Source organism: Halichoerus grypus, chromosome 6, assembly GCF_964656455.1.
Source record: "Halichoerus grypus chromosome 6, mHalGry1.hap1.1, whole genome shotgun sequence".
NCBI classification, from domain to species: domain Eukaryota; kingdom Metazoa; phylum Chordata; class Mammalia; order Carnivora; family Phocidae; genus Halichoerus; species Halichoerus grypus.
Genome location: NC_135717.1, coordinates 28,563,380 through 28,577,356, shown reverse-complemented (window position 1 = coordinate 28,577,356; position 13,977 = coordinate 28,563,380). Strand labels below are relative to the sequence as shown.

General features: G+C 51.7%; 1 protein-coding gene across 7 annotated transcripts in view; it reads right to left on the bottom strand.

Moving 5' to 3' along the window:
* Positions 1 to 9,133: 9,133 nt before the first annotated feature.
* MARF1 (meiosis regulator and mRNA stability factor 1) overlaps positions 9,134 to 13,977 on the bottom strand; it is a 39,430-nt gene continuing 34,586 nt past the window's right edge. For all 7 annotated transcript variants that reach the window (XM_036115505.2, XM_036115506.2, XM_036115509.2 and 4 more), the window contains 2 exons: positions 13,334 to 13,504; positions 9,134 to 11,790 (listed from right to left, as the gene is read on the bottom strand). In XM_036115505.2, coding sequence (XP_035971398.1) covers positions 11,546 to 11,790; positions 13,334 to 13,504 — 416 coding nt within the window. In that variant the 3' untranslated portion in view covers positions 9,134 to 11,545. The remainder of the gene's footprint in view (positions 11,791 to 13,333; positions 13,505 to 13,977) is intronic.

Genomic DNA, 13,977 nt, shown 5'->3' with positions numbered 1-13,977 from the left:
TTAGGCTGTTTTTACTTTTTCAGTATTATTAAGAATGTCACGGTACCTGGGTGGCTCAGCTGGTTGGGTGTACGGCTCTTGGATTTTGGCTCAGGTCATGATCCTGGGGTTCTGGGATTGAGCCCCACGTTGGGCTCCATTCTCAGTGCAGAGTCTGATTGTCTTTCTCCCTCTCCTCCTCCCGTGCTCATGCTCTTTCTCAAATAAATAAAATCTTGGGGAAAAAAAAAAAGAATGTCAAGATAAATACCGTGGGGGACAGAGCTTTATCTGAATTTCTGATTTTTCCTTAAGATAAAAATAAAGTTCTTAGGGTCACCTTTTTCAAAAATATTTGTAAATCAAAAGTGAATCTGAAGGTCTTTCAAGTTACAGCAGCTTTGCAGTTGACACAAAGTATTTCTGACTGAGGACCCCGGAGCCTTGGGTTCCATGGCCCCCGCAGTGGGCAGCACACCCTCAATCCCTCCCACTGTCTCAGATGTATTTGTGCCTCAGTCTGAGCTTTGGCCTGCACATCACTTCCTGCCACTCTGAAGCAGAAGAGGCTGTCTTTGGCCACTGCCTGTGCCACCACGCTGGCCTTAGGGGACCCCATGGCCTCCTTCTCTGCCCTAGACCAAGCATGAAGCCAGAGTCTGTGAGCTTTCCAGGACACTCCCATAACATGGTACTTCAACCAGGGTGGCTTAAAACAACACAAATGTACCCTCTCACAGTTCCAGAGGCCAGAGGTCTGAAATCAAGGTGTTGGCAGAGCCTCGCTCCCTCTGGAGGCTCTAGGGAAGAATTCTTCACTGCTTCCAGCTCCTGGTGGCTCCTGGCAACCCTTGGCATTCCTTGGCTTCATCACCCCAGTTTCCACTTCTGTCTTCACATGATTTTGTCCTGTGTGTGTGTGTCTGTGTCCTATCCTCTTCTTATAAGGTGCACCTTAAACCCACCATGCTTTCCTGTAGATCCTTAGCTTAATGACTTCTGCAAAGACCCTATTTCCAAATAAGGTCACATCCTAAGATAGCAAGTAGATATGAATTTTGGCGGGGGGGGAGGGGAATGCTCTTCAAGCCACTCCACGGATGCTTCCCACTCTTGCAATAAAAACCCAGGCTGCAAAGGGGCTGCCACTCTTCTTTCTTTGTAGAAAACATGGGTCTGGAAGGCTTGACCTCAGACCAATTAGAGAGCAGTCACTCACTGATCCAATGAGCCAAAGGAGATCGAAACCCTCATAAAAATCCTGCCTCTAGTACATCCCCTGAGCCCTGGGGTACACCTAATTTATGTTCCTGCTAGTTCTATTGATTCGTTTTAAACAAACAAAAATCCCACCATTTATTCAGGCTTTCACACAAGAACAGAAAAAAGTAATAACTCAAGATGTTCCCGGATCACTAGGGCTGCCATCAAAGCCAGGAAAACTTGCAGACCCAGACTCACTCATTTTGGAAGCTGGAGCAGAAAAGATACAACAGGAGAAACATTTACTGAGAGCCACGTGTGCATTTTCTCTGTAGCTCCTCACATCAACACCAGAGGCATATGTTCTCATCACTTCCACAGTACAGATGAAGTTTTCCCAAGTCCTTTGAGCAACGCCCTATGGGTTGTTGGTGGAATCATCATTAATCCATCCCTTCTCCTGTAGTCTCAAAAGGTCTTTCTTTCCCCATCAGAACTGAAACAAATCTCTCCCATTACTAACCAACCAACCAACTAGCACTCCATTCCATCTTCCCCTGCAGCCACCATCTCTCTGTCCATCTTCATAGCTTTACATGTTGAGAATTGTCCGCCATCTTGCTGTCTTCATTCCCCATCTCTAGTGCCATCCTCACCCTATTTAAATCTGGTTTCTGTCACTCTTTTATCCCTGACCCCTCTGACTGGGGATGTCATCATGTGGTTATGTAGGGAAGGAAAAATTCTTTTCTTTACCCATCTCATGTCTTCCAGCTGGAGTCCTTTCAGTGAGATGGGCCAAAGACAGAAGACCAAGAGAAAAACAAGCAGGAGTGTATGAACACAGGCACTGCACAAGTACATGTGGGAGCACTGGGCAATGAACAACCCAAAGAGGTCCTTAGAACTTGAACCCACATACCATCTGAACTAAAAGGAAAAGGGGTTTTGGGCTTTCAATAGGGTAGCAAGTTATGGGAAGAGGGCCAGAAAAAGTATGGTAAACAAGTGTTGTGTGGTTAGGTTTGTTATGCAGATGTAAGGCCTGCCTTCTCCACTGATGAGACTTCTCCTGGTGTGGGAGAGAGAGACATCTTTTACGAATAGAAATTTCCTTTATAAAGGGAGATTGCCTTTATAAAAGGAGAGCTTTCTCTGCACTTGTTGGTTCTCAAGGGCCTTTAGCTCGGAAATAATCCATATGCCAAAGGGGCATTTCTTGGGGTGGCATATTCTGGCACCTCACATTTACATCCCATCCACACAGTCAACCCTCACGCTAGCTCTGTGGGGTGTTATGGCCCAGTTATGACACTGCCAACATGCCCCATCTCGAGGCGAACCTCCCACCACCCAGGAGGACCTCTCTCCCGTCTCCATTCTCTCTTCCTTGACCTCAGGGCCTGGCCCTCAGCATTCTGCTCTTCCCCACTCCTGGCCGTAGAAGGCCTTTGCACCCGGACTGCTCCTGGATTCCCTCCTTCACCTAGAATAGACCTTTCTCCTGTACTCGGACCCACTTCCCCGACTGCTTCCTAGACTCTCCATTTGGAACCAGAGAAGGCACATCAAATGTGACATATCCTAAACCAGGGGCCAGTGAACGGTCCCATCACCCGTTTATTGTAAATTGAGTTTTGTTGGCAGGTAACCAAGAGCATTTGTGTATATATTGTCTCTGGCTGCTTTGGGGGCTACAACAGCAGAGTTGAATACTTGTGACAGAGACCCCATGGCTGGCAAATCCTAAAATATTTATGCTGGCCCTTTAAGAAAAAGTTGGCCAACCCCATCCTAAACTGCCTCAGCTTCCCCTGCAATTTCCCATCTCAAGAAAGATTATCCTAGGACATGACCTCGGCTCGTTTATTCCTCCACACATCCATCCAATTGCCAAGTCTTTAGCTTTAGGAAACCGAGTTTCCCTAGAGTCTGTGCATACCACCACGCCCCCAGTGTAACCACCATCACCTTTTGCTCTGAACCGGCCTCCTTAGCACCTGGTCACGGTCCACACAGTGGCCAGCTGCTTTTCTGAATAACACAAACCTAGTTGTCATTCCCCTCTTCAAAACGGTGCCTACACCTTTCGGTTGAAATCCAGGTTCTCTCGTGTGGATGAAAAGGCACTCTGGACCTGGCCCCTCCCTACATCCCTGGCCCCATGCCATCCGCTCACCTTTTGGGGGGAGCACCGAAGCTTTCTTGGGATTTTATGGTTCTTCTGGCTATGCGGTCTGTCGGCCCCTCTCCTGGGCCCTCATACATTATCCCCTATGCCAAGAACTTCTCGGATTGCCTGCCAATTCTTTCTCTGATCTACCTGTATACCCTGCTGAAGCCAAAGTGACCTTCCTAATGTGTAGATCTGGCCGGTTTCCAGCTCTCCTGCACCTGCCCCCCACCCTCATGGTCAAGTCCTGGGGCTGGGGCCTGGTGAGTCAGCACCTCCAGGGCCTTCCCCACCTCCTTCCTCCCTGTTCCTCGGGCTTCTCACCCTTGCTCACACCATCGTTTAAGGGAGCAAACAGGAGAAGCAGCTGGGGAGGAAGAAGGAACACCTGGTGGTGTCAAGGAGTGGGTGTTCTGCAGCATCCAACTTGACCCAGACATCATGTGGCCTTCAAAACTTTGTGAAAAGGGCCCAGGGGACATTACAATAGGATGGGGTTGGTGTGAGCAGTTTCAGCAAGGTGCTGGCCCAGCAGCCAGATGCATCAGGCAGGAGAGTGGCCCCTCCCCACTGTTCCATCGCAGTGGGGGGGGAGGTCATCACTTCCATGTGGCAGCTGGGGAAACTGAGGCTCAGCAAGGGGAAGTGATTAGCCCAAGTTCACATAGCACGTCCGTGGCAGAGCTGGGACCTGAGTCTGAGAGCAGGGTGCCAGTCGGGCTCAGTGTGTTTCTCATTTCTAAGCCCAGCAGCCTCGCACCCCATTCCCGGTTGAGCTGTCCTTGAATGGAGGTGAGCCTTGGCCACGCCCGCAGCAGCTGAGCCTCTTCTAAACCTCTTTGCTCCGTGGCAGCCGGGCAGCCCCGAGCTGTGGGAATGCACCAGCTCAGCTCCAATACAGCTTGAGAAGCAGCAGTTAGAATGGGCCCACTGCCCGCAGCAAGGCTCAGACACCTGCCACCAACCACAGGACAGCCGGGTGGGCGTCCTACGCTGGGGCAAGACACACAGGGAAGCTAGTTGAGGAGCAAAGGTCAGGTCATTTTTCCATCCGTTCCTGTGTTTAATTCCGCCAGGGAATGGAGCACATGGTGGGTACCAGGGAACACAGATGAACCAGACAGGGAGGGTCCCGCCTTCCTGCAACTTACCTTCTAGTGAGAGAGATGGACATCCAACAGGAGCGAGGTGGGGGGAAAGGGGGAGGCCTCCTCAACGGCAGTAAATCCGAACAAAACCCACTGACCAGCAGGATTAGCAAAAGGGAAAGCCATCTAGAAGGTGATGAAGGGCTTCGGCTTGGAGTCAGCCTGCCTGGGTGAAAATCCCAGCTGAACCTCTCCCTGGGTGAGCCTGGGGGATCTCTGCCCCTCTGTGCACCTCAGTGTCCAGACCTGTAAGACGGAGAGAACACTGGGGCATTAACGAGACATCAGCTGTGCGGGATGGGCTTAGAACAATGCACGTGGTAGAAAACGCACTTAGAAGAGTGGGTTATTATTGGCCACAGCTGAAGGGAAGAAGCTGCGTGATCAGAAGGCTGCTCAAGCCTTGCTATGGTTCTGGAAGGCCTGGGGCGGAGAGGGTGAGTGACACCCGCTGCGTCCTGCCTTCATGAAGCCGACAGTGAGCAGACACGTGAACAGGCTGCAGTGACAAAAGTTACTGTAACCTGAATGTCAGTTGGAGTTCACTGCACATGCTTCCCCAAGGTGTCCGCACCTTCCCGGGGGCTTACGGCCACCCCACCCCAGGTCACACATGACTGGACTGCGGCCCCACTAACTCTGCACACCCCTCACATCCCTTCCCACAGCTGTCCCCTCCTTTCTCCTGCCAAGTCCGACGTGGAACTCACCTCCTTTCCTCACTCATTCACCACAGAAACCAAGCTGCCCGAAGCCTCGGGACAGGAAGCCGACCTTCCCAAATGTGTATGGAGGTGGATGTGGGTTCACATCATAGCCACACACACCAGTGAAGATCGACTGCTCCTATTCCCACCAGCTTTGCTACCAGCCGCCAAAGGGCTCACCTCTGTCCCTGGGCCTCCTCGTGAGCAATTACCCTCCCACTTTATTGGAACAATGCAGCTCCCGCCAGCCTTCACGCTAGCCTGACTCCAGGCCCCAGGGCCCACTCCCCCCACCAAGGTTTATTTCTCTACTGATAAGGTGGCTCATTGCCCCTCCGCCCACAGGAGGGGCAGCTGCGGTGGGTTTGGGTTTTGATGAACGGTTATGGACTTTTTGTCCCACTGGGATGGTGGTAAGCAGAGAGGCCGCGGGAGCGTGGGAGGGGGCAGCTACCGGACTCTGGGGTTCAGGGATGGCCCTAAAGGAGAACGCACTTCCGCAGCGAGATGCAGCACGGAGAAGAGTTGGAGGAGGTGAGGCTGGGGTGGGGACAGGAGGCCACGGGAGGCTGTCAGGAACTCTCAGTGGCCCCCGCTGTCCCCCTATTTCCCCTACCCCCCATGTGGAGCTGGAGCTCTGCAGTGGGATGCTCTGGTCGTAAGTAACCAAAACTGAAGCCAAAGAGGCCAAAACATCAGAGCATTTCCTGGTTCCCAGGCCGAGGTGTGGGGTACCCTTGAGTCCAGGGGTTCAAGCACTGTCACCTGGACTCCGTGTTTGTCTGCCTCTCTGCCCGCCTCCCTCCAGGGCTTTATCCTGGGCAGAGTCTCCCGGTGAGGCTCACAGCAATAGCTCTGGGCACTCGTACTCCTCGGGGTCTCCTGGACCCCAGCATGGGGTCTGCCAGGCCTGCCTGGCCTGCATCATGGTAACAGATAAACTGAGGCATATTAAAAATGTTAAGTTTAGGGGCGCCTGGGTGGCTCAGACCATTAAGCGTCTGCCTTCAGCTTGGGTCATGATCCCAGGGTCCTGGGATCGAGCCCCGCATCGGGCTCCCTGCTCGGCAGGAATCCTGCTTCTCCCTCTGCCTCTGCGTGCCACTCCCCCTGCTTGCGCGCTCTCGCTAACAAATAAATAAAATCTTTAAAAAAAATGTTAAGTTTACTTGAGCAAAAATCAATTCGAATCAGGCAGTACCAGTGGAACAGAGAGGAAGGCTCTCTCTGAGGAGCTGTTACACGCAAGAGGGAGCAGGAACCGGAAGTTATACTAGGCACACAAGCAGGTTGGCTATTGCAAGGCCACCTTCCTTTAGGGCAGGACAGGGGTCTGGCAGGCCCGTTACTTGGCTAGTGCTGATCAGACTATTCCTGATTGACTGGTTTAGGATTCCATTTCTGGGAGCGCCGAAATTGTAGTCACGTCTCGGTGTGCTGACACGGAGCTTAGCATCAGCCAATTCCATTTTGGGCCTGTTGTCCTGTTTTTTAATGGTCACATGGCCGGCCCAGAATTACTGGCTGGGTCAGAGGGGGTGCTTCTCTGGTCAGCCTCTGTGGCCTCCCATTCCCATCTGGAAACCTCGGCGCTAGGAGGTGGAAGATGGGTGGACAGCAAGTGGGTCTATCAGGGCTCTTGCCGCTTTGAAACTTGACTGCTGACCCTCAGCGGGTTTAGCCCGGGACTCCTTTCCTTCCTCCCCACTCACTCCCTCCAGGATCGTGTGGGAGCCTGTGGCTGGCTTCCACCTGATGGACGTTGGCAAGGACCATGGGAAGCCGCTCCCTTGGTTCGGTGACATTCTGCGGGGCTCTCTCTCAGCAGACTGGAGATTCTCCTCGTGGGTTTGATGAGCTAAGCTGCCATTTTGAGGGAGGCCCATGTGGCAGGGACCTGTGGACGGCCTCCGGGATTTACAGGTGGCTTCCAGATGACGGCCAACAAAACCTGGGGCCCTCACTCAGAACGGAGGGGAGATGCAGGAGGTTGGCAGGGGTCAGGACTCAGAGTCCATGTGTAAAACCCCATTATCCTCCTCACGTAGGGGAGCGAAACAGGGATTCTACTCAAGAACGGAGAGGTCTTTCCTGATTCCGCACCCGGGCCCCACACCAGATTCAGAGGCTGCTAACACGGAGGGCGGGGGCCCTGCAGGCCCGTGGGCAGGCTCGTCTGCACTCACTGCGAGCGACATCAGAAACTCTGAGGGAGAAGGCAGGGGGAAGGTGGGAGTGGGGGTTCTCCCGTGCCAGGCCCTGCAGCCCAGCCGGGAGGGCTTCCCGGCAGAGGTGGAAGCAGAGGCCTTCCCATGAGCTGCCTGCAGTGGTCGGAGATGGCGCCACCCCACCCTTGACCGCTGCAGCAGCTCCTGGCTTCTCCACACTGCGGCGGTGGCTACTGAGCTTCCGCTCGCCTCCTCTGTGCTCGGAGTCCCCCATTTCCAAGTACTTCCTACCCAGAAAATGCGAATTCTTCTCCTCGTCTCGCTGAGGAAGGTCCTGGTCCTCTATATTCGGAGCTGAGATCTTCTAGGCTCCTGGCCCCGTGCACCTGAGAAGTGAGGGCATCTCTCTTTGTTGCCATTTTCATAATTTGCTGACCCCGTCCCAAAGGCGAGCAGCTGCTTCCTATTTCCCAGGGCTGCCTTCCTCCCAGGGAGAGACTAGAACTTTCCTGGGGAAGTATCAATGCAAACAAGCAAATGGGCTCAGTCTGTCCCCAAAGAGTGGCATGAGGTGACGCTGATGCTGTTAACACAGCAGCAGCCAGGAGACTGGCCGGCTATCGCGGGAGCATGCCGTCAGGCGGTGCAGGTCTGGCAAGGCAGTGGGGGACCACGCCGACCGCTGGTTTATGGGGCAGTGAGTCAGGGTGCCTGCTCCTCTCGCAGTCCCAGGGCCAACATGTGACCTGTCCCAATCCACGGAGCAAGCCCATTGGTGGGGGAGGCAGCGAGGATGCTTCTGAGCCATGACTGGGTCCCTGCCCACGTGAAGCTGCTAGAAAGCAGAGGACAGACATCCCAGAGCACCATGCTCCTCATGGTGGAGGGAACAGCTAGGGTGAAGCATCAGGAGCCAGGTTCTAGATGTCGACACCAGTCTCCTCTGCATGGACAGGTGCGCCTTCATTCAGCCGGCCATCTTCAAAGCTACCACCTCCAGACCATGAGGGAAACGCACAGAGAGAAATGCGATGCCCCGATGCAAATCCCAGTCCAGACCTACAGTACCTCCCCGTGTCGCTCGATAGGGTAGGGGCGTGGTGGCAGCTCAAGGTTTTCTGCAAAGATGGGCTGCACGAGAGATGTTTGGAAAGGACTGCCAACGGTCTTTAAGAGCTGTTTAGTGTTGGAATTTAAAAAATGGCACTTCATGAAGAAGCAATTCACCCCAACATTCAAGTGTCTTCTAGGTCCTTTCAGATTCTTGCAAGGGGGTGGGGGGCGGGTGTCACGGTGGTCTTAGGGGGAGGGCTTCACCGTGGAATCGGTGAAAGAAGTCTTTTCCAAATGGGCTTACTGGAAAAGCATGCCAGGCAGTGACCAAAAACAAGGTAGCCTGCAAAATGGATTTCTCTCATGGGGAGAGAGATCCGAGGGATTATCTCAGGTTTCTAACCAGAGGTGTTTGTGGTTACTGTATTTGCCCCACATGTGATTATACACTGGAACTCAGCTGGAAGCCTCGGGGGGCCCTAACCATGAGGGGGGCAGGCAGTACAGAGAGACACCTGCTGGGGCTGCAGGCTAAGTGAGAAGGGTCCCGAGAATGTCAGATTACTTCACTCTCCCCAACAGCTGGATTTTCAGAAGGGGTGAGAAGTTGGGGGAACCCAACTTGGAAAGAGGACAGGACTAGTCGGACTGGCTTCTCACCCCTCCCCTCAGACAAATAACACAGCACTTGGAAGACTCAAATTAGATGCTTGCTTTGTAAAGTTTATTGACAACTGTTTGGTCCCAACACACAAAACAGCACTTGAACCACAAAAAAAGTGTTCAAACAAAGTAGACAGTTAAGAAAAACATCTTCCCCCAAGCCCGATCTGAAACAAACAGTGCAAGATGGGAAAGGGGGTTATGGTGATAACTTTTTGTCTTTTTTCTTTAAACAGATATATCTAATCTGGTACATCTTTCCACCCAGAAAGAATTTCTTTGTCTTAATTCTCATACATCATTTCGTCACATCATTTAATTAAGCCTCTGGATAAAAAAATAGATAGCAATCAGACTGGCCATTGTGGAGTACATCACGGACACAACGAGCTCACGCTGTTATTTCTTTTCTTATCTTCCAACAGTGACGGTTAGTCACACACACGTCCCAGACTGGCTGGCGACTCCAGCGAACGGTTGGGTTTGACCACACTCCCATGACAGCGCGCACCCGCAGGCTCTTCTTTGACGGTTGCCCAAAGAAACTGCTCTGAGACTGTTCCTCATGACTTGTAATGGTACCTCTGACGTTTTTAAAGTCAATCCCGCCCTAGGTGAGCAAAACTAAAGTCCAAGAGTGCAAACTCAGCCTTAAGAAGTCTCAGAATAAGGCAACTGAGGTTCTCGACACCAACCTTCTCACACTGGTTAAAAGCTTCTTAAAAAAAAAAAAATTGCACATCTGCATTTGACTTCCTGCCGTACTATGTCTGTAGGAGAAATGCCTTCATTCGGAGAGGCTTCGCAGAGGGCCACACTGCTTGCAAGCTTTTCCAGGGTTGTTCCATCTCGACTGGGGCCATGTGTGGAGAACTGGGAACTACTGGCTTCATCTTAAAGATTTTGGGGAACAAAAACCCGACTTGTAAAAATCTCTCTGGAGCCCTTGTTTTGTGGCATTTTATCAAAATGCTGGCTATGAAATCAGAGCCCATTTTCTGGCTTTCTAGAAATCACAAAATATAAACATTTCCCCCAAAAGAAACCATCTCAGTAGTGGAAGACCTTATGCCAACAGGTTCTTTCTGCTCTATGAATGAATCCGCCTTTTTGCCCAACAAATACAACCCATTGTAAATGTCAGGTTTCTCCAAGAGGGGTGAGAGACCACCCGTCACTGGATGCCTCCGCCACCTCAAGGCGAAGGTCATTCCACAGGGCAGTGCTCCCTCAAAGGCTGGCTTTTCCCAAATGCCAACATCAGACACCACAAAAAAACCAAACATGCTTCCAACAGCGAGAAGTAACAGTAAAAGCAGACACTATTAAAAGACACTGAGCCCCCCCCGCCCACACACACACTCTCACACATAAAGCTTCCCAGCTACCAAAACCAGGTTTAAAATTACAAATACAAGGTTAAGATGATCAACCTTGGCCTTCACACGTAGAGATTGAATTTCTGTCTCTTCCTAGTGGAAAGAGTATCGATATCGCTCCTGTTAAAGCACCTCACCCCTCAGCTCTGATTTGTAATTTATGCATTTCATGCATATTTTAGAAAATCAGACTCTCTTCCCAACATTGCCGCTCGACACACAATACTGTGTGCTGGAATTCAAATGCTGACTTTAAATTCATGACACCAAGACCATCTCCTTTTCCTTAACCTAATCCATATCACACTGGAACGTAACATAAAAGGGAAGCTTAAAACATCCTCAACTTTCTAGAAAGCTCCTACATGGCACCCCGAAGCGGAAACAGTGTTAAAAAAAATTTGTGATGAAGCCACATTTGTCAACTACAGACATAGTTCAATAAAACAAACAAGGCACGCTTACAAGTCACATGGAAGCCAGGAAGCTTCATATCCAGCCCAAAAATACATTCTCCCCGCCTCGCCTGCCCTTCTGCTTCCGTGTGGGAACGCGCAGGGCCGCGGAGCAGGCTCTGCGGTATCACACCATGCACTTGATTCGTACTGTCTGGAAACACCAGTAAGCAAAGGCTGAGAGGCTATCTTATGCTACATGTAAGATTCTACCACGGATGTGGCTTTAATGGCAGTAAAACCACTCCCTTCTAGCTGAGGTCTCACTGCTTTCTCCTTACGGAACACCATTACATTTCAGAATAATTAAGAAAAATTTGGTAAGCTGTATTAAGGATTCCTTAACATGCCAGGAGGTTTTTGGGGTTTTTGTTGTTGTTGTTGTTTTTTTGGTTTGTTTTTTCCAAATAATTAGAGGAGGAGAAAAGGAAAGAAACACTTCAGCTCTAAAGCTGTGTTCAATGTAAAAGAAACCAAACATTATGGGATACATCTGAAGATGAACTGGCTTCTAGGGGGTTTGCATTCAAACAGAAAAGGCTGTGTTTTTTGAACCCACTTTTGTGTGCAGAATCAGACAGTGTTTCCCCATCCTAATTCTATGTTCAAAACGCGAGTCAAAGCTTGGTTATAGGTGCAAAGGAAAAATTGGCTGCCAATTTTACTCTATTTTTGGGTTGCTTTTTGGCTGGGCTTTCCACGGGGTCCTTGCTGGGCAGTGACTCTGAGGTTTCTGAGGAGGGGCAGGGAGGCACTGGGACAGCTGCTGAGATGCCAGAGAAGCTGGAGTCCGAGGCTGGGCTGTTGTTCTTTACTGGTACTGGAATTTCAATTTTCTCTTCTTGGTTTAAAATCATAATTTCTGTAAACACCAAAAAGCAAACACATTCAGTTCTAGGACCTGCAAGACGTGTGGGGTTTTTAGTTTCTCCCTCGTATCATCTCAAAAAATATTTTTAAAAATCACCCACCAAACATCATGCCCATGCTGCAATTTACATATCAGCTATGTGGCCAACACGTCACGTGAGTCAGGTATTTATAAATAAATGGCGCCTCAGCTCTCTCTCCCTGGGATTACAAAGTTTTAGAAAGCTTCACTTTGGGCTATAACTCAACGGGCAACGGTGCAGAAGCATTTTTTCCCCAGTTTGGATTCTCTGCCCATTCACTGTGTCAGGTCGTTAAAGACCCATGAGCCTCATGGGACCTAAAGACTTTCCCACGAGGAGGGGCCTCAGTGTCAGGAAGCCCCAGCGCGTTCCGCTGACGGAGGGCTGTGTCCTGCGTGGATCTAAGGCGGACAGAGACAGGGAGAGAAGTGCACAGAGGCGGTGAAACACAGCCATTTTTCCTGCAGTGTTTACAGGCTGCTCTTTCTCTGGCCGAGCCCTGAGTACTGGGCCTGCTGCAGGCAAAATGCACCAAAGCCGCAACCCCACGGGCGCACTGCTATCCGTCTCGCACCGGCTCCCGCCGTGCCTCCCAGAGGGGCACACTCCTGCTTCTGTCACACGTTACTCTTCCAGTGGCAGGTTTCCCTACCTCCTACTCTCCCGATAAACAGCCTCAGTTCTTTCACTGGGCTACACGAGGCTGTCTGGCTTCCCCCTGGCAACAGTAAGTGGAGTGGAGAAGAACCCATTATGGCAGACGAAGGCGACAGGGAAGGTGCCTCGACAGAGCAGATGGGCCACCTCTCCGGAGGTCAGGTGATAGAGCAAGACAAGGGGCCTGGGGTTCAAATCTCAGCTCGGCCACTTCCAGTCCGGCAGCCTGGGGCCAGCGTGGTCGCTGGTGGCAGGCCAAGCTGCACCCTCCGTCGCCCGCCCTGCAGGGCTGCGGTGAGATGAGGTGTGAGCGTGCCTGGGAGCCCAAGTGCGGGGCCGGCACCAGGCGGTGCTCGCCGCAGCCAGCTTCGCGTCCCTCCTCAGCTCCCTGTGCAGGGCCCAGAGCTCAAGTCACAGATGGCCCTCCCTCCCCTGCTCATACCCCTCACGAGGCCCCGACCTGGAGCCATCATTCACCTCTACGCCGGACCAGAGCTGCCGTGCACGCACGTGGGGTACCGGGTGTGCCCACGAGCTGCTGCACCTTTATGCAGGCAGGCAACACAAGCCCAGGAAGCCCTCCACACATGCCTCTGTGGGCTTCACGGCCCAGCTGAGTCATCCCTCCAGACCTGCCGTTGTTCCCGGGCTGGAGGCTCCCCAAGCCACCCTGGGCTGTGAACCCAGCTTTGCAGGAAAACTGACCGGAAGAGAGGGTCCTGAATAATCGGCGCAGGTATACTTGTGCCTGAAAATATAGTTTCTCCCCACCTCCGTCAAACTTTTCCCTTACCGGCATCGTGCTTTGATTTTTTAACCCAGAGAGAAAACCCCCGCAACCACAGTGCATCCTACCAGAAGGCTCTTGAGGGTGTTCCTCAAACTGAATGAGATCAGCAGATTGGAGGATGACAGGATCTGGTCTCAGCTGAGGGGACGGCAGGCACGAAGGGACGGGTGCACACAGAAGGTCCACAGGGGAGTCGTTGGTCAGGCGGAGAAGCTCCTGCTCTATCTGGTGGGGCCCTAGACAGAGAAGGCAGGCCGGGGCTCGACTCAGGACAGCAGTCTATCACAAGTCTGTGCCTGAGGCTTTCTGTCTCATCCTTCAAGATGAAAAAGGCCAGGAAGTATTCAAGAACTCAAGGTTAACAACAACAACAACAACAAAGCCATTAACAGAAAGGTCTGGATCACTCTTTGGTAAATGAAATGCCACAAGCCAGGATCTCCTGATTTGTGTTCTCAGGAACAGCAATGCCCCAAGGGGCAGAAGCCAAAAAAAAAAAAAAAAAAAAGGTTCCACAATCAGCATCCAAAGAGGGGAAATAAGTCCTTGGAAAGGGGTATAAAGCAGTTAAAATGAGTAAAAGCTCTGAATCCTAAGACCTGGGCCCCAGTTCTATCACTCCCTCACTAAATGATCCTGGTTAAGCTCTTTAACCTCCTGGAACTTGGATCCCTCATTCGGAGACGGGAGGTAACTTCCCTGCAGGCTG